This window comes from Arachis ipaensis, chromosome B9 (assembly GCF_059453495.1).
Source record: "Arachis ipaensis isolate K30076 ecotype BB chromosome B9, ASM5945349v1, whole genome shotgun sequence".
NCBI lineage: Eukaryota > Viridiplantae > Streptophyta > Magnoliopsida > Fabales > Fabaceae > Arachis > Arachis ipaensis.
Genome location: NC_142444.1, coordinates 130,987,143 through 131,007,983, shown reverse-complemented (window position 1 = coordinate 131,007,983; position 20,841 = coordinate 130,987,143). Strand labels below are relative to the sequence as shown.

The 20,841-nt window shown below is 36.8% G+C and overlaps 1 protein-coding gene across 1 annotated transcript; it reads right to left on the bottom strand.

Annotated features, from left to right (window-relative positions):
• Positions 1–8,446: 8,446 nt before the first annotated feature.
• LOC107615886 (protein FAR1-RELATED SEQUENCE 5-like) lies at positions 8,447–9,445 on the bottom strand. The gene has a single exon (XM_016317904.1). It carries the CDS (start codon positions 9,443–9,445, stop codon positions 8,447–8,449), a length of 999 nt encoding a protein of 332 aa, XP_016173390.1.
• Positions 9,446–20,841: the final 11,396 nt, after the last annotated feature.

The window sequence follows — 20,841 nt, the reverse complement described above, 5'->3', positions numbered from 1 at the left end:
ATGGTGACAGGGCACATATTCCCTCTAATGATATTAATGCGCAACAGAGAGACTGTGCCCGGGTTAGCTACCGGACACGTCGGGTTGGCTTGATAACCGACAGATGATATCATCAGCCATAGGGCAGGCATTCATCATTTGAATATGTTTGAATTGTTTGGGTTTGCTTATTTGTTTTAGACTTCTACATTATATATGCTATGTTACCTGATTATGTGCTACTTGTTCTACTTGTACCTTAATTGTGTATTACTTGCATGCATTGCTTGTGTTTGTACAACTGAGAGGCCCCTCATGTTGGTGTCGGTGGAGGTTGAGGGCTATCCTTGATGAGACGAATTCGTGATGCGATTGCTTGAGGATGATGATCATTGGATGAGATAATTTGAGCTCCCTGGGTAGACGCAGTGATGTGGTTTCACTAGCTCCCGGTGAGGGTATAATGTATTAACATAGAATTGCTGAGACAAGACGACTGATGATGGTTTTGTTTAGAATTCCAAATCTGATTCGTGGGAGAATCAGCGAGTTGGGAATTTTATGAGATATGGACCAGATTTAGTATCCCTTTACGACAGTTGCCTATTCATGGATTAGCGAAAATCTAGGATGAATAATTGGTGAAGAAGCTTAGGATGCTTAATGAGTTCTTATTGTAGTGCATTGTATTTATTTGGCACTTTTACCGTACTGGGAACCCATGGGCCTGGGGTTCTCATTCCGTATATATCTCTTGTTTTTCAGATACAGGTCCAGGTGCTCAGAAGTGAGTTGTGGGTTGTCTGAGAGACGGCGAAGATCTTCATTTTCTCTACTTTGTGTTTTGCTTAGAATCTCTCCACCTTTGTTTCGAAAAGATTATATTATGTATTGAACTCTTTTGAACTGGCCTATAGAGGCTCTCGTGTTTCCTTTGGGAGAGATTAGGACATACTATTGTCAACTACTTTCATACTGTACCCTAGCCGGCCTAATCTTTGCGGGTCGCGACTAGTGGCTATTTACTTATTGTTATATATATGTCTATATGTTATCTATCTTTTAGTCTCCTTTACGCCTTGTCCGTATATCGTTTTCGGCTTCACGGTTTATCTTTCTGTTGTCGAAACGTGAGTGATACGTCTTCGCGATTTTATGTCTACTCTTTTCAGGCTTCTCGATTAATACTCCTTTCGAAATTACCTATATTTATATATTAAAAATCTACCTGAGAGTCGTACCACCGTAATATCATTGACTTATGACTCGAGCATAAGGATTTGAATATTAGGGTGTTACATTATGGTCTCAGAGCAGTTCGTCCACGTGAGCCTGAGGGATGGAACTGCTTATGCTTCAATGCATACTCTAAGTCTGTGCCTGTGCTAGTTAGGGTATCTAACCGATACATCTAGCATGAAGTCCATGAGTGTACCTTTGGTACTTTGAAGCACTATACTTCCGATATTGAGACTGATCAACTTGATATCGATTGTTTGGTGTGTATAGGAACCAGATGGCGCCTCGTGGACCCGGTCGGGGACGTGAGAGGGATCGTACTAGCACTCAGGAACCGGAAATCAACCCGAATAATCCGGTAAACCTTATGGCGACGTTGGAGAATATGGCTGCTGCTGTGCAGGCCACTGCGGAGGCTCTTGGGCAACAGATAAACAATAATGGCAATGGCGGAAGTGGAGCTCAGGGCCCGATGACACTGGCAACCTTCTTAAAGGTTAATCCACCTAAGTTCAAGGGAACCACCAATTCGACTGAAGCTGATACGTGGTTTCAGGCCATGGAGCGAGCACTGCAAGCGCAGTTGGTGCTTGAAGAGCAGCGTGTTGAATTCGCTACCTATCTACTCATGGGGGAAGCATCTCATTGGTGGCAAGGGGCTCGACGTCTCCTGCAACATAGGAATGATCATATCACTTGGGATGCCTTTCAGGTGGAATTCTATAAGAAGTACTTTCCGAATTCCGCCAGGACAGCCAAGGAATTGGAGTTACTGCAGCTAAAGCAAGGTGCTATGTCCGTATCTGAGTATACAGACAAATTTGAGGAGCTATTCAGGTTTTCCCGCATGTGTCAAGGAGCTCCGGGAGACTTCGAGGAATGAAAGTGTATTAAGTATGAGGGAGGACTTCGAAGTGAAATCCTGAGCTCCGTTGGACCGATGGAGATTAGGGTCTTCTCTGAACTTGTGAACAAGAGCCGTATTGCTGAAGAATGTGTGAGGAAGGCTGTTGAGGCGGAGAATGACCGTCGGGAATCCCACCGCAGGGAGCAGAATCAAGAATACTCAACAAGGGGTCAAGAGTTTAAGAGAAGAGGATACCCACAACGTTTTCCCCAAGGGCGAAATGACCTTGCGACGAATAAGAATTCCCAAGGAAAAGGTAGGAAAAAACAGATAGTGGCTGCTTCGGATGTTTTGAGTTGTCAGAGATGTGGAGGTCATCATCCAAATAGACCGTGTCGTTATGGTTCGGGTTTGTGTTACAATTGCGGAAAGCTAGGACATTTGGTCAGAGATTGCCCACACTGGAAGGACCGGGAGACTGCCAAGTCCGATTCTCGTACCTGAGGTAACAAGAAAACTGATAACTTAATTCTTTACCACTTTAGACAATGCTGAAGGCTGGTATTCACTCATAATACATGGTCGAATGAAAAATTATGATCTGTTCTAGATAACCCTAAGTTATCTTAATAGAAGGTTTGGTGAGCATAAATGATTAGGTAGGCCTTTAATGGAAAGCAACCTCAGAGTAGAATGACTTGTGGGCGATGTGAAAGCCATCATATGGGAACTCCGTGTCGAGATGGATTGGGACTTTGCCATGGTTGTAGAGGAGTTGGACACGTGTCCTGGAAGTGTCCTAAGGAGGTCAACCGAAATACTACCAAGGGCCAACAACAAGGTCGTGTGTTCACTACAACAACGGGTGATACCGTTAGATCCGACGGTTTGAGAATTGGTAAGCGAAAGAGTGGTAACGTGTTAAAAGTACGATTAAGTTGGTATGTGGCTTTGGTTATCATAGATAGAAATCTAGTGAATGCCAGTCATGCTTAGTTGTGGTTGATTACTTGAGGAAGTAAGTGATAGAGCTAGTATTAGACGAGAGATCAGAATAAAGCAGCAGAAACTTGCGGAAGCAGTAACACAAGATAGCCACGATTAGGAGCTGTAAAAGTTTACTATAATATCTTAAGTTTGAATACTAGAAGGGTTAAGTGGGTTACTGCAAGTAATGATCCCCAAATAGTTGGAATTGATTGCGGCTGCGAGCTTTGATGGTTCTAAAGCGGATGAGGAAATTATCATTGATGCATAATTGGATTTAGATGATGAGAGAGTGCAAGTTGTCGTGTTTGAGAGATGAGTACTATGATGATTGGTCATAGTGACCTTGGATTTTGATTGAGATTTATAATGATTGGTTTTGAAAGATGAATGTGAAAACCATTAAATTGAAATGCTGATGCGGTACTGAAATTGGTTTGAGGAAACCCGTGACAGGTGGTAAACTTCAATTTTTGGAGAGGTACTGTTGAAAATTTTTCTCCAAGAATTTGAAAGAGTGTTGGTTACGTTTTTGAAGATGATTTTTTTTCATATGAGTAACTTTAACAAAAGAGATGTGTCTCGAATGCTTTTATAGATTATTAAAGGAAAGCGAATTCTGATGATTTTGTTAGATTGTTATTTCAAACTCATTTGCTTTCTAGAAATGAAAGGAGATTTTGATTGATGAGTCAGAGACTTTATAACAGCAAGTCATGTAGAAATTCGAGGGTTTGGGAATAAGAAAGTAAGTTTGGAGTTTATGCTTGGAGTTGAGCTGTGATTAGTGGTAATTGGCTTAGCAGAGAGAGAGGATAGTGATGGAGTATGATTAAGGTGTAGTGATTATCTTTGATTGATTATAGTGATGTGGGACGATGGCTATGATTAACGATGATGGTAATACTATTGATGACATGATTTGAGATTTAATAGGGTGTGAGTTGATGAGACGATAAAGGTAAGGAACGAGACTATTGGTCGGCATTGGACAAATGACCGAGAACCTCGAATATAGAAAAATCAGAGCGCGGCAACGGAAGCGCGCAGGGTAAAAGGACCTTGGGACTGTTATGCGTTGGATATAGAGGCAGACTACGCTCGCGTACTCGCAGTGATGATGGAATTTTCGAGGGCAAAAATTTCTGTTAGGGAGGTAGAATGTAATACCCGGTCTAACCGAAATTAATTAAATAGTAAATTAAATAGGAGCGAATATGGTTGGAGGATTTGGCAATTGGAATTTGATAATTTAAATATGATAATTGGATTCAGTGAATTTTTCCGAGTCGAAAAACATAGTTTTCTGCGTAAAAGCGCGCAGTGAAATTTTGACCGGCAGTACCGGCCGAGATCTGTCTGGTACTGCAGTTGAGAAAATTGAGTATAAGTAAATAAGGTTAAGAAAGGAGGAATTTTAATTAGGGAAAGTAGAAATATTTAAAATGCGATTTGGAGCGCTAATCTTAAAGGTTTTGGACCGAAATTGGGCCAACGGACAAAAATAAGTGAACCGGGCCTAAGTGGGCCCAAGACCCAACATATATAAACATTAGTTATGAGCATTTCAGCTCATTTTACCCTAAAGAGAAGGGTTGGGGCGCTGAAATTGAGAAGAGAGAAGAGAAGAGAGAAAACCTAACTCTCTTTGATCTTCAAACCACCATAACTTGAGCTACGGAGCTCCGATTGACGAGCCGCTTGCAGCCACGCAAAGCTCTTCTCATCCTCTATAATTCTATCTAAGTTTTGTGGTGAGTATTCCATTCATCTCTATCCAGTTTTCGAATTTCCCCACTGTTACACATTTTTGGGTAGTTAGTGTTGAAATCTTGTGATTTTGGGTGTTCAGGGATACTCTAACATGGATTCTAAGTGGGTCCTATCCCTATTTCACATGGGCTGAGGTAAGAAGTACTCAAACCCTTGTGATTTATCATTTTCATGAGCCCTAGGTTGATGTATATATGTGAAATTGGTTATGTTAGTGTATTGGTGATTTTGATGCACAAGTGGGAGATTGGTGTTGCTTGAGGAGCTTTGGTGAGGCTTGGAGCTAAGGTTGGTGGAGACTTTCAAAGAAGAGGCTCAATTGATTTGGCTACAAGAGGTACGGTTTAAGTTTCATTTAAATACCGTGTGGTGTGATGAGAATTCCTAGGCTAGATGCCCCTAGGATTAAGTTTGGATTGTGTAAATGGTTAGTGCTAATATGAATAGTTGGTATGTAATGTGAATTAATGATTGGGTTGAGAATTGTGTGGCCTTGTATGCTTGGTATATTGAGAATTGAATGTGTTGGGTAATGAGTATTGATTTGTGGTTTATGCTGTTAAATTGTGAAATTGGGCCAGAGGCCGTGAATTTTGGGCCGGAGGCCGGAAAGAGGTAAGGAAGGTAAGTTGATGTGTGCATTTTATGATGATGGAAGTGATTGGATGAGTTTCAGATAATGAATATATGAATAATTGGGTTGGTTATTGAATAATAAGGTTTGAGGAGTTGAAGTGTGGAATTTGATAATTTTGGGTGAAATTATGTAGATAAGGTATGTTTGGTTTTGGTTGAGATATATTATGTGGTCATATATGTGACTAGGATTATTGATGCCTTGATGGTATGATGATATTGAGTGTGTGTAATGATGATTAATTGGAAATGGTATTATTGGAAATTGGGATGAGAAAATATGTATGACATTTCTATGTGTTGTCTCTTAGCCATTTGATTAAGAAATGTTAAATTAGTGGGATGATGTTTTGTGAGTTGTGCTGAAGTGTTGATGTGTGAATTGAGGAGGCTTGATGTTGATTTTGGTACATTTTGATTGATTTCATAAAGGGTTGAAATTGGCATGTTTCGGTTGATTTCGAAAAGAATTGAAATGGCTTGTTTTGAAAATGGCACCTTGTGGTTTTGTGTGAAAACATGATTTTTGGGCATACTTTGACGGGACATAACTTGGACTCCGGATTTTCGTTTTGTGCAAAACTTGTTTAGAAAAGAAATTGGATCCGGGATGTCCATGCCGTTCGAAGAACGGGCGAAAATCGGTTTGAAATGAGAAAGTTATGTCCATCGGAAGATTGGGGGTTTAGTCTGTGAATTCTGCAGCTTTTTAACTTAGAAAATTTTTAGCAGAATGACCCTCCGCGCGTAGGCGCACTTGGCGCGTACGCGCCGATCTTCAAGAAAGCACCATCCGCGCGTGCGCGTGCTGTGCGCGGGGGCGTCGATGCGCTGCACCAATTGCCCAGCTATTTTCCAGAGAGTTGCGCCAGAGTTGTGCCAGTTTTGTGCCTGGGGCGCAAGTGCACCCACGCATACGCGTGGCTAACGCTTGCACGTCGTTTGGCTAATTTTCAATCTACGCGTCCGCGTGCATGACGCATACGCGTCGATGAGTTTTGTGGCCATCCACGCATGCGCATGGAGTACGCGTACGCGTGGCTCTGTTTTCGTGCCAAAGTTGATTTTTGAGTTTTAAAATCCAAATTTCATACTTCTAAGCCTCCGATCTCACCACCTATGTCTTAAATCATTATGATATGCCTAGCAATGAGAAAAGGAGCTAGTGAATGTGGTAACTTGCAAGTGAAGCAAGGGGAAAAGTAATGATCAATGATGATCAAAGATGATTATATGAGATATGGAGGATGACGGTGGAAGTACCGTGTATGCCACGAACCGAAGGGCTGTATTTATTGATAAATGGATGGTTCTTGATTGAACCATGAGCCGGAAGGCTGAGTTATTGCCGGATACGGCGGAGCCATGTTGATAAATTGGCTAGTTCTGGATTGAACTATGAGCCGGATGGCTGAGTTATTGCCGGGTTACGACAAAGCCATTATGGATTATGGCTGAGTATAAATGCATATATGATAAATGAACGAATATGATAAATGAATAATGATGGAAAATGTTGAATGTAAGTATGCTTGTGTTTTCTCTCTGGTTGTAAGGGTGACAGGGCACCGATACCCTCTAATGGCGACAGGGCGCAGATACCCTCTAATGGCGACAGGGCGCAGATACCCTCCAATGGTGACAGGGCACATATTCCCTCTAATGATATTAATGCGCAACAGAGAGACTGTACCCGGGTTAGCTACCGGACACGTCGGGTTGGCTTGATAACCGACAGATGATATCATCAGCCATAGGGCAGGCATTCATCATTTGAATATGTTTGAATTGTTTGGGTTTGCTTATTTGTTTTAGACTTCTACATTATATATGCTATGTTACCTGATTATGTGCTACTTGTTCTACTTGTACCTTAATTGTGTATTACTTGCATGTATTACTTGTGTTTGTACAACTGAGAGGCCCCTCATGTTGGTGTCGGTAGAGGTTGAGGGCTGTCCTTGATGAGACGAATTGGTGATGCGATTGCTTGAGGATGATGATCATTGGATGAGATAATTTGAGCTCCCTGGGTAGACGCAGTGATGTGGTTTCACTAGCTCCCGGTGAGGGTATGATGTATTAACATAGAATTGCTGAGACAAGACGACTGATGATGGTTTTGTTTAGAATTCCAAATCTGATTCGTGGGAGAGTCAGCGAGTTGGGAATTTTATGAGATATGGACCAGATTTAGTATCCCTTTACGATAGTTGCCTATTCATGGATTAGCGAAAATCTAGGATGAATAATTGGTGAAGAAGCTTAGGATGCTTAATGAGTTCTTATTGTAGTGCATTGTATTTATTTGGCACTTTTACCATACTGGGAACCCATGGGCCCGGGGTTCTCATTCCGTATATATCTCTTATTTTTCAGATACAGGTCCAGGTGCTCAGAAGTGAGTTGTGGGTCGTCTGAGAGACGGCAAAGATCTTCATTTTCTCTACTTTGTGTTTTGCTTAGAATCTCTCCACCTTTGTTTCGAAAAGATTATATTATGTATTGAACTCTTTTGAACTGGCCTATAGAGGCTCTCGTGTTTCCTTTGGGAGAGATTAGGACATACTGCTGTCAACTACTTTCATACTGTACCCTAGCCGGCCTAATCTTCGCGGGTCGCGACTAGTGGCTATTTACTTATGTTATATATATGTCCATATGTTATCTATCTTTTAGTCTCCTTTACGCCTTGTCCGTATATCATTTTCGGCTTCACGGTTTATCTTTCTATTGTCGAAACGTGAGTGATACGTCTTCGCGATTTTATGTCTACTCTTTTCAGGCTTCTCGATTAATACTCCTTTCGAAATTACCTATATTTATATATTAAAAATCTACCTGAGAGTCGTACCACCGTAATATCATTGACTTATGACTCGAGCATAAGGATTTGAATATTAGGGTGTTACATGCAGCGTTTGGAAGAACTTCTTTTATTGCCTCCCTCATTGCAAGATCTCCATCTGTCACCACAACTATAGGTTATTTATTACCCATTATCTCCATGAACATATTCAACACCAAAACATAGGTTTTCCGCTTCTCATCGGATAATAAACCACAACCAAAAATGCATGTTTGTCCATGATGATTTGTTCCTGAGAAGACAACCAACGGCCTATTATACTTATTTTTTTGGTATGTCGTGTCGAAGGCTAACACATCACCAAAACATTGGTAATTAGTGATGCTAGATCCATCGGCCCACACTAAATTATCAAGCTTACCATCCTTCAAAGTAAACTTCCCTTGCAATAGTGGATCTTCATCTGCCTTAAAAACTAGGTAACTCAATGCTGCATGTGCATCACCATCTTTTATCTTTGCACGCCTCGATCTGTCAAAATGATTGTATAGATCTTTTTTTGTGAATCTCGCCCTGTTCGGACCTCCTTTTTGTGCCACCATGAACCCCATTATATGACAAGTTCTAACACCATAAAAGTGCAAACTATCAGCCTGTGCTTTATCAGCGTCAATCATTGTTCGATATGCCAGAACAAACTGGATATACTTAGGTGGGATGAGGTCATGGTTGTGAGTCTCTTTAAATTTGGTGACCCGCCACTTTTGTAAAATCAAGTCATAATGAAATCTAATCTTTGCTTGACACATTACACGGGTGATTGGCTTGTGATCCTTTTTTCTGTTCTCCATCTCCAAGTACTTTTTTCTACGTGTACCCTCTCTGTTATAAACTATCTGTCGCATATTAAGGTTTCCATTGAAATCTTGTCCTTTTTCGTCAAGTCTCGCAACAAAACCGTGCACTTTAGCATAATTTCTATAAAAATCAAAACATTGATCAACGGTGTCAAACTCAATACCCCACATGTCATCATAGCTTAATTCGTTTAACTTCTTGAATTTTATAGCTACAATTCGACACCTCCATGGATTCACTAAATTTACCCTCATTGTTGATAAGATCTTCCTCCTCCTTATCAGAGCTACTATCATACCCAAAACACAGCTCATCATATTCGATAGACTCCTTTAAGTTCTTATTGTCATCGATGTTCATGTTTATGATGTTCAAGTAAGTTTTTATATCTTCGATTACTCAGAACCTGTTACACTATATTAATAATAAATTGATGTGAGGTTTAGTTATAAAATAAAAAATTAATTAAATCATAAAATAATTATTGACCACAAATTGATCCCCACAATTGACAATGAAGCAATTACGAAGGAGATTGACCATGAAACAATTAATTGAATGAATCAACAATTAATGCATATCTCATAATTGCAATAACAACTTGCTTGTAATGTATTAATAAATTAATAAGGTCTTTTTTAAAAAAAAAGAAATAAATTATTTATTTATAATTATTTATTATTGCATATATCAACTAGTAATATATTGGTAACGTATATATAAGGTTATTGCATAAATCATTTATTTATAAGCATGCAAATATTAAAATTTTTTAAATTTACCCACACCTTTCTCAAATTATAATCCATGCATATTTAGTGGCATAATACAATTAAAGTCATTGATTTTATGCCCCAAATTAATATCTTTATAATTTTTTGATTTTGAAAAATAACTATTTCGGTATTTTTATTTAAAGATACATTAATTTAATTTATTATCTTTAAATATACCTTATTAAATTATTAATACGTTATCACTTTATACTTGAATGGTGGGAATAAATGTTAAATAATGATTATTTATTTGTATGATTATTAATATGTTACTACATTAATTTAATTTATTGCCTTTATACTTGAATGATGACAATAAGTAATTATTCTCATACTAATCAAGTTCAATTCAAATTTTAAAATAGAAATTATTTATTTGTTTTTAGAATACTTTTTCAAAAAAATAATTTTAAATAAGTAATACTGGTAAAATTATGTGATAATTTTTTTTATTAAATATAAAAAATATTTGTTAATAATTACACGTATATTAAAAATATTTGTTAACTATGAGTATTATTATTCAAGTAAATAATATACAATTTATTGTGATAAAGGTGGATGACCATGGATAACCACGTAAGGCTTAGTTGGATTTCATTCTTCAGACTAAATGAATCCATTTACAAGACAAATGGCAATAAATGAAAGTTGAAAGTGGTATCATTTTACATGTATAAATAGCAAGCATCCTCGAATGCTTTTACACACAGCAATAATAAAACAAAAGCAAGTGCAATTCTCTCTCTCTTTACTTTTAATACTTCTTTCTATCTTTATATATATATATAAACATTACAATATATTATATTCTTTCTCTTTCGTACTATTCTCTTATATACTTTAATATTATTAAATATATTAATTATATCTACTATATTGATATAGTAATTCTAGTCAATATTACTATTTGAGTTATCTAATTATATTTCATATTTTATATTTGTTACTTCTTCCTTATTTATTTAGTTATTTTATAACACGTTATCAGCACGAGACTCTGATCAAATTTTTAGGAAGACTCAGGTAACAAATTTTCATTATGTCGAAGCTCTCTCATCTTGAATTCAATGCTCTTGATATATCTGGAAACAATTATTTATCATGGATATTAGATGCTGAAATCCATCTTGATTCAATGGATCTTGGAGATACCATTAAGGCTGAAAATAATGCATCCCAGAAGGATAAAGTCAAAGCCATGATTTTTCTTCGTTGTCATCTTGACGAAGGATTGAAAAATGAATATCTCACATTAAAAGATCCTGCAGATCTTTGGAAAGATCTTGAAGAAAGGTACAATCATAAAAAAATGGTGATACTTCCTCAAGCTCGATATGAATGGACACACCTGCGTCTACAAGATTTTAAATCTATAAATGAATATAATTCTGCAATGTTTCGTATCACCTCACGAATGAAATTATGTGGGGAAAAGATAACTGATCATGATATGTTGGAGAAAACTTTCTCAACCTTCCATGCCTCGAATGTGCTCCTGCAGCAGCAGTATCGAGAAAAAGGGTTTAAAAAATATTCTGAGTTAATTTCTTGCCTTCTTGTTGCTGAACGCAACAATGAGTTGCTTTTAAAGAATCATGAAGCGCGCCCAGCTGGCGCCGCCTCATTTCCTGAAGTAAATGCGGCAAATTACCCCAGAAGAGGTAAATGGCAAGGTTTTAATAACAAAAAAAATTATGGAAGAAAAAAGAATTATGTTCAAAAGAGAGGATCTCACCAGAAGTGGGATAAAGAAAGAAATATCGGGCAGAGTAAATCAACAAAGGATAAGTATTTCCGTTGTGGTGGAAAGGGCCATTGGTCACGTACCTGTCGTACCCCAAGGCACCTAGTCGATCTTTACCAGGCATCTTTGAAAAAGGATGTCAAAGGAAAGGAAACAAATTTTGTTTCAAATGATGCTGAAAATTCCACCACTCATTATGATGTATCTGATTTCTTTGAGGACCCTGAAGGAAATATTGGTCATTTGATCAATGATGGAATAGTTTAATATGTGAGATTGTGAAATATCTATGTAAATAAATAATGTAAATAACTTATTATTAAGTTTTATTTTTTATATATTTAAGTTTCAAATACAATGTATATAAATAATGAAATATTAATGTTTATAAATTTTGAAATCATTAAATGTGTCATGCTTTAAAATAAAATTTCAGTATATGACATTATTTTTATGTACAGTATTTCTTAGAAAAATAATTTCGATCAAGTATTCAATTTAACTGTGCATACTGCTCATTTTATTATTATTTGTCTTTGAAGAGAATGGCAAGGATATGTAATGAAGATGTATGCCTTGCGGATAGTGCAAGTTCACACACAATTCTCAAAAGTGATATATATTTTACCCATCTGGTGCCAAAAGAAGAATGTGTTAATACTATTATTGACTCAGGCAATGTGATTGAAGGCTCCGGAAGAGCTATAATTTTGTTTCCTGGAGGAACAAAATTCATAATAAATAATGCACTATTATCTACCAAGTCTCGAAGAAACTTGTTGAGCTTTAAAGATATTTGCCGAAATCGATATCATATTGAGACTATGAATGAGGGAAATCATGAGTACTTATGTATCACAACTCATGATTCAAATAAGAAAGTTATATTAGAAAAATTATCCTCACTTTCATCTGGGTTGTATTATACCAAGATTAGTGCAATTGAATCACATGCCACTGTAAACCAGAAGTTTACTAGCCCAAATGAATTCATAACTTGGCATGATAGATTGGATCATCCAGGAACAACCATGATGAGGAGAATTATTGAAAACTCTCATGGACATTCACTAAAGAACCAAAAGATTCTTAAATCTAGTGAATTTTGTTGTGCTGCATGTTCTCAAGGGAAGTTAATTTTAAAGCCATCACCAGTAAAGATTGGATTTGAGTCCCCTAAATTTCTAGAAAGGATTAAAGGTGATATATGTAGACCTATTCATCCACCATGTGGATCTTTTAGATATTTTATGGTCCTGATAGACGCATCTTCGAGATGGTCACATGTGTGCTTATTGTCTTCTCGCAACCTGGCGTTTGCGAGATTACTGGCTCAAATTATTCGATTAAAAGCACAATTTCCAAAAAATCCAATCAAAGCAATTCGCCTTGATAATGCTGGTGAATTTACTTCCCAAGCTTTTGATGCTTATTGTATGGCTAATGGAATAAGTGTTGAACATCCAGTAGCTTATGTTCACACACAAAATGGGTTAGCAGAATCACTTATTAAGCGCCTCCAATTAATTGCTAGACCCTTACTTATGAGAACAAATCTCCCAACCTCGGTTTGGGGGCATGCTATTTTACATGCCGCAGCACTTATTCGTTTGAGGCCAATGAGTTACCATCAGTTCTCTCCTATACAATTAGCTTTTGGCCAGCAGCCAAATGTTTCCCATTTAAGAATATTTGGGTGTGCGATATATGTTCCCATTGCACCACCTAATCGCACCAAAATGGGACCCCAAAGAAAATTGGGGATATATGTTGGATATGATTCTCCCTCTATAGTGAGGTATCTTGAGATACAAACGGGAGATGTATTTAAAGCCCGATTTACGGATTGTCATTTTGATGAATCAAAATTTCCAACATTAGGGGGAGAGAATAAGCTTCCTGAAAAGGAACTTAATTGGAATGCATCATCGTTGATGCATTTAGATCCTCGATCAGGGCAATGTGAACTAGAAGTTCAAAAGATTATACATTTGCAAAGAATAGCAAATGAATTGCCTGATGCATTTTCTGATACAAAGAGGATAACCAAATCTTATATACCAGCGAAAAATGCCCCAATTCGAATTGATGTCCCAGTAGGACAAGTAGCCACTGAAGCAAATTCACGCCAGAAGCGTGGCAGGGCAGAAAATGCCCCAATTCGAATTGATGTCCCTGTAGAACAAATAGCCACGGAAGCAAATACACGCCAGAAGCGTGGCAGGCCTGTCGGTTCCAAAGATAAAAATCCTCGAAAGAGAAAAGAGGTAAATACGATTCCTATTGAAAAAGACATAGTAAAGACACCTGCAGTTGTCCAAAATTCTGATATAGTGTTAACGCCAGAAGACGTTCAGGTACTTGAAAATTGTGAAAATGATGAGATCTCAATAAATTATGTCTTTACAGGAGAGAAATGGGACCGAAATAAGACAATTGTCAATGAAATATTTGCTTATAATGTAGCATTGAATATCATGCATGAAAGTAAGGATCTTGGGCCAAGATCAGTCGAAGAATGTCAACAAAGGAATGATTGGCCAAAATGGGAAGAAGCCATGAAGGCTGAATTAGACTCACTTGCAAAATGTAAAGTCTTTGGACCTGTAGTCCGTACACCAGAAGATGTAAAACCTGTTGGATATAGGTGGATATTTGTGAGAAAACGAAATGAGAAAAATGAAGTTGTGCGCTATAAAGCCCGACTTGTGGCACAAGGTTTTTCACAAAGACCCGGTATAGATTATGAAGAAACGTATTCCCCTGTAGTGGATACGATAACATTGCGTTATTTGGTCAGTTTATCTGCATATCATAAACTGCATATGCATTTAATGGATGTGGTAACAGCCTATTTATACGGCTCATTAGATCGGGATATCTATATGAAAGTCCCTGAAGGACTAAAGATATCTAAACCATCCAATGAATATTCGCAAGAGTTATACTCAGTCAAATTACAAAGATCTTTATATGGTCTAAAGCAATCTGGACAAATGTGGTATAATCGTCTTACTGAGTATCTGGCCAAAAATGGTTTCAAGAATGATGATATATGCCCGTGTGTTTTCATAAAGAAAACTACATCTGGGTTCATTATAATTGCTGTGTACGTTGATGATTTAAATATCATTAGGACTCCTGAAGAAATTCCAACAATTATAAAAACTCTAAAAGAAGAGTTTGAGATGAAAGATCTTGGAAAGACTAAATTTTGTCTCGGCCTGCAGATCGAGCATATAAAAAATGGGATCTTTATTCATCAAACAACATACACAGAAAAGATCTTGAAGAGATTTTATATGGATAAGTCGCATCCATTAAGTACCCCAATGATCGTAAGATCTTTGGATGTGAAAAAGGATCAATTCCGTCCTAAAGAAGAAAATGAAGATATCCTTGGTCCTGAAGTACCATATCTTAGTGCCATTGGAGCGCTAATGTATCTTGCTAACAATACAAGACCCGATATATCATTTGCTGTGAATTTACTAGCAAGATATAGTTCCTCTCCAACCAGAAGACATTGGAGTGGAATCAAGCAAATCTTTCGATATCTTCATAGAACGGTTGATATGGGATTGTTTTATCCCTATGGATCCACATCACAACTTGTTGGCTATGCAGATGCTGGATACTTATATGATCCACATAAAGGGAGATCACAAACAGGATACCTGTTCACATATGGTGGTACAGCTATATCATGGAGATCCACGAAACAGACGATACCAGCAACCTCCTCTAATCATGCCGAAATATTAGCGATTCATGAAGCAAGTCGCGAGTGTTTTTGGCTCAGGAGTTTGATCCAATATATCCTGTCATCATGTGGACTGATTGATCATAAGATAGCTCCAACTGTCCTGTTTGAAGATAATACAGCATGCATTGCTCAACTTAAGGGCGGATATATCAAAGGTGATAGAACAAAGCATATCTCTCCCAAATTCTTCTTCACTCATGATCTTCAAAATCAAGGGACTATTGATGTCTAACAGATCAGTTCAAGTGACAATCTGGCAGATTTATTCACAAAGTCACTCCCAAAATCCTCTTTTGAAAGATTGATATATGAGATTGGGATGCGCCGATTTCGAGACATTAAATGATGTCGGCAAGAGGGGGAGACTGTACTCTTTTTCCCTTGGTTAGGTTTTTTTCCCATTGAGTTTTTCTTGACAAGGTTTTTAATGAGGCAGTCCCCATCACTAAAGGATATTGTACTCTTTTTCCTTCACTAAGGTTTTTTCCCACTGGGTTTTTCTTTAGTAAGGTTTTAACGAGACAATAATCCTAAATGGTCATCCAAGGGGGAGTGTTGTGATAAAGGTGGATGACCATGGATAACCACGTAAGGCTTAGTTGGATTTCATTCTCCAGACTAAATGAATCCATTTACAAGACAAATGGCAATAAATGAAAGTTGAAAGTGGTATCATTTTACATGTATAAATAGCAAGCATCCTCGAATGCTTTTACACACAGCAATAATAAAACAAAAGCAAATGCAATTCTCTCTCTCTTTACTTTTAATACTTCTTTCTATCTTTATATATATATATATATATATACACACACACATCACAATATATTATATTCTTTCTCTTTCGTACTATTCTCTTATATACTTTAATATTATTAAATATATTAATTATATCTACTATATTGATATAGTAATTCCAGTCAATATTACTATTTGAGTTATCTAATTATATTTCATATTTTATATTTGTTACTTCTTCCTTATTTATTTAGTTATTTTACAACACAATTTAACTTTTCAACCTTACTTGAAAAAACTCTTAAATGAGATAATATTTTATTTTCTCCAAATTTAAGTCGTAGCCCACAATGCTCCTTCTGTCTTGCACACAGACTAATTCACAAAAATAGGTAATTTTGGCCGACTGAAAGTAAAACTAGCATTTGTCTGTACAGTACTAAAAAGAAAAAGGTTAATTTTGCTAACTCTTTCTCCTTTTTATTTGGGTGTGGTTTGTAGATTGACAATAGAGATATGATGGATTGAAACCAATAACATCTCTGCACAATTCATGATAATCAAAGAAAAGATACACTTAAACTGAACAGAAAATATTTTAAATGCCTATAGACATGAGAGATGGAAGACAAACACAACTAAATTAAATTAGATAAAAAAATAAGAATGTAAATGATGAAGCTGCCTTCAACAATGAACTTATACCGGCTCAACAACTGAAAAGATAATTCTAATTAGGCGAGTAATTACTTCAGATTCCAGAGTCAATCATACATATACTGCAATTAATCTAATTGATCAATCTACATAGTAGATATAGAGCTCGAAAAATTGTATCCATGGCAGAGAATTTGTTCCATAAAAAAATCAATAAAATAAACCTGACGGTTTGAACATGCAAGAAACAAGCCCAATAACCAAAATAAATGAAATTCATTGTTTGAACAGACGATGAACACCTAACCTATATCAGGGGTGTGGAAGTCAGCGACGGTGATGGAGAACGCCGCTACGCGGTGTGGATCGGAGGCGGCAAACAATGGGTCACGGAGGCTTAGAACGTGAGAGACGGCAGCGACACTGCTGTTGGAGGCGGAAACAGGGGACGCTAATGACGGGCGATAGAAATGGAGATCGACGAATGCCTGTGAGATAGAAGGGATCTGGCGGTGTCGGTGAGCGGTGGTGAACGGCGGCGGTGAACGGCGATAGTGGAGAAGTTCAGATTGGAAGGGTTGGGTGTTCAGGAGTCTAACTTAGAATAAAAAACAATAACTAGTATGTATTTTGGGAAGAAGACAACACTGATGGGAAAGAGAAGAGATTTTTTATTTTAATTTTGTATTAATTTTAATAAACAAAAATACTTAACCATAGTTAATCATATATGATTAAAGTATATACGTATTCGTATTTGTATACAAATAATAATTAATACACTTTTAAAATACATTAATATTTAAGATTTTAAAATTTTTTAATTATTAATTGACTAGAATTAATGATGCCACATGTCTATATTGTATTGGTCCACATATACAGAGTATGGATTCTATCACAAATGTTGGGGTATGAGAGCAATCACCTAGAAAGAAATGTAATGTTTGATATTGAAATGGATGTGTAAAGTAATTACACTAATATGATATTAGAGGTAAATCACAAGCTGTGTTTAAATTTTGCATAATTTTTAAAATTGCAACCTACCCATGAGTTTAATTTTTTTACTTTTTTTTTTAGAAGTACAAAACATAAACATTAAAAAAAATTATTCAAAAGCTGCAAAACGTAGCTTGTATTTTATATGAGAAAAAATATTTAAATTAAGAATCTTGCTTATAAATACCATTGACAATTTATTCGTATTTCATACCTCACTCCATTTCTTTTTTTTATATAGTGAATTTTTTGATAATTTGTAGTGTCAAAAAAGTTAGATTAGATAAAGTTGAGGTTATGAAAGGTATTGTAAATTTGTAAGTGTATTATAACGGTGAGATTATACTAAACACATACGAAGGAGCGACTTTTATTTGTGAATGTCTGTTTTTTTTTTTTTTTTGTCATTTCACGCACCATGAATTTTGTAGAGTTGCAAAATAATTTTTATGAAAACATACAAAGTCACTTTTCAAAGAGGGTGAGTAACATTTTATACAGGAATCTTGTGCAAGTATTTGGTAGGCTGATTCAATTTCAAATAATGTCCATCACTGACAACGCATGTATACAGCAGATGTTCTATATTTATTAACAAACCCGATTTTACGTGCCAATGATAGAATTGTACATTAAATTTGAACAACATATGAGACTGGACGCGGTTGGCAATGAGGTAAATACGGATGAGCTCGAGGATATAGATTGGGAAGAAGATAATAACTACAGTGAAGAGAAATTTGAAGCCAACTACAAAATCAATGACGAAAACGATGACGGAGACGAGGCAGGCAATCCGGTGGTGCAAAATGAAGCAGATGCACTTGTAAACCAGCATCCCTTTGGTGTTCCGTCTTTTATGCAAACTCTAGATCTCGAAGTCACGCATGCCCCAAAATTTTCTGAGTATGTAAATATGGGTATGTTATATTTATTAATTAAAGTTACCACTAACATTTCTTTATTTAGCCTTAACTGACTAATGGTGGTTCGCATGTCGTAGGTGAAGGCGATGTTGCGGCAGAAGATGGTGAATTTAGTGTCAGAATGAAATTTGGTTCTAGAGAGTCGATGATCTCTACAATCAAAAGTTACGCTATCTCTAGAGAAATTGATTATACTGTGTATGAGTCTGAGCCGCAGATATTAAATACAAAATGCAAGGGGTATTATGCAAGGTGCGATTGGCTTAACCGAGCTAACTTGATTCGCAAGAAAGGTTATTGGGAGATCAAGAGATACAATGGCAGACTCACGTGCACAATAGGGACACAATTTCACAAGATCATGCTAAGTTTGACTCAGACACGATTGCAAATGCTATTAGGCTATTGGTTGAAGCAGACCCGTCGATAAAGGTGAAGTCTTTTATCACAGAAGTTCAATCCAGGTTCAACTATATTGTAAGTTACTACAAGGCTTGGTTAGCAAAGCAAAAATCTATCGCAAAATTTTTTGGTGATTAGGAAGTTTTTTACCAGACTCTGCCAGTATGGTTGAAAGCAATGACTGTGAAGATGCCAAGGTCTCGTGTTCAAATAAAAACTCTCCCTGTTTATCGTGAAGGTGAGGAGGTGAATGGTGTAAGAATTCTCCATCGCGTGTTTTGGAGCTTCTATCCATGTATTACAGTATTTAAACACTACAAGCCATTGGTGCAGGTTGATGGCACACACCTGTACAAAAAATATAAAGGTGCATTTTTGGTTGCGGTGGCACAAGACGGGAACCAAAACATTGTGCTGATTGTTGGGTTTATTTTTTATCGGCTAAACGAATTGTTTACTCGAACGATCGTCGAGGCTCATAAGCGCGTTCGCAACGGATTCACGTATTCAGAATTTGCAATTAAACGAGTCGAAGAGAGAAATAGGTGCTAAGAACGGCATACGCTCCCACGCCCAAACTAAAAGCAGAATGAGTGGGTCATCCATTTCTTTACACTTGTATCGCGATGCATGACACAACGACCTATACAGATGTGGCACACTAGCTGCCCCCAACTGTAGAATGGAATGCGGTGAAAATCTCGAAGTAGAAGCAAAAACTTTGAGTTCACAGAATTCATTGACTTATTTGGGAATACAACCGTTTCGAGCACGCAGAAAATGTGAGCCCGGACATATTGCTCGATGGACTTATGTGTGTCTAACGCTTCGGCGTCTTTACATCGATGAACTTATGAAATGTTTACTTTTCCCAATAAGTGATCATCCGAATCGGGCAACCTACCAAAACAAGCTAAGCAGTTCTCCACCAAAAACTGAGGACCGTTGTTCGTTCTTCCCGTCACGGGCTCCCCATTAATCGGGAGACCAAGTATATGAGTCACATCTTCTAGTGTCACAATCACTTCACCGACTAAAAGGTGAAACATCTGCATTTTCGGCCTCTATCATGTGTTGAATGGTAGGAGGTGTTGAGAAGAAATGAAGGTTAAAAAAAATAATTAGATTATAAGAATATTTTAGATATTTTAAATTTTAAGTGAAATTGTAATAAAAATCTATTTGAGTTTGAATTGATTTAAAAAAAAAACTGAACTGAATTAAATTCTATCTAACCTAATTAAATTATTTTTGTTTTAAACACGATAATTAAATTCAATTTTCACGAAAATTAAATTCCAAAAAATTTTTAAACACCCTGTAATTATGATGATTTGTCAAATAACACGTAAACAAACCATATGTTATATTAACTTGACATGTAAATAATAAATTTTGTTGTGACACATATCACGTGTCAATGGCTAAATATCACTCTTACATGTCCAAAGCATATTGTCTATATCAACATTTTGTTCACGGAAAAACTCAAGAAATAAACATGAGTCACAATGAAAATTAAGAGGCTATTTTGAATTAATTGAAAATTCAAAAACAGTTTTGAGCTACCAGTAAAACTTTAAAGAACATTTCGTTCAACTCCTTGATCGTTTGTGGAAAAGTTGCTAAGAATATGAATGTGGCATACTACTACATGGTAAAAGAATTTGATGGTACTAAATTACAAAACAGAAAGTCA

Excerpts from the sequence above, each read along its gene's own strand:
- LOC107615886 (XM_016317904.1), bottom strand. The coding sequence starts at position 9,445 with ATGATGAGCTGTGTTTTGGGTATGATAGTAGCTCTGATAAGGAGGAGG.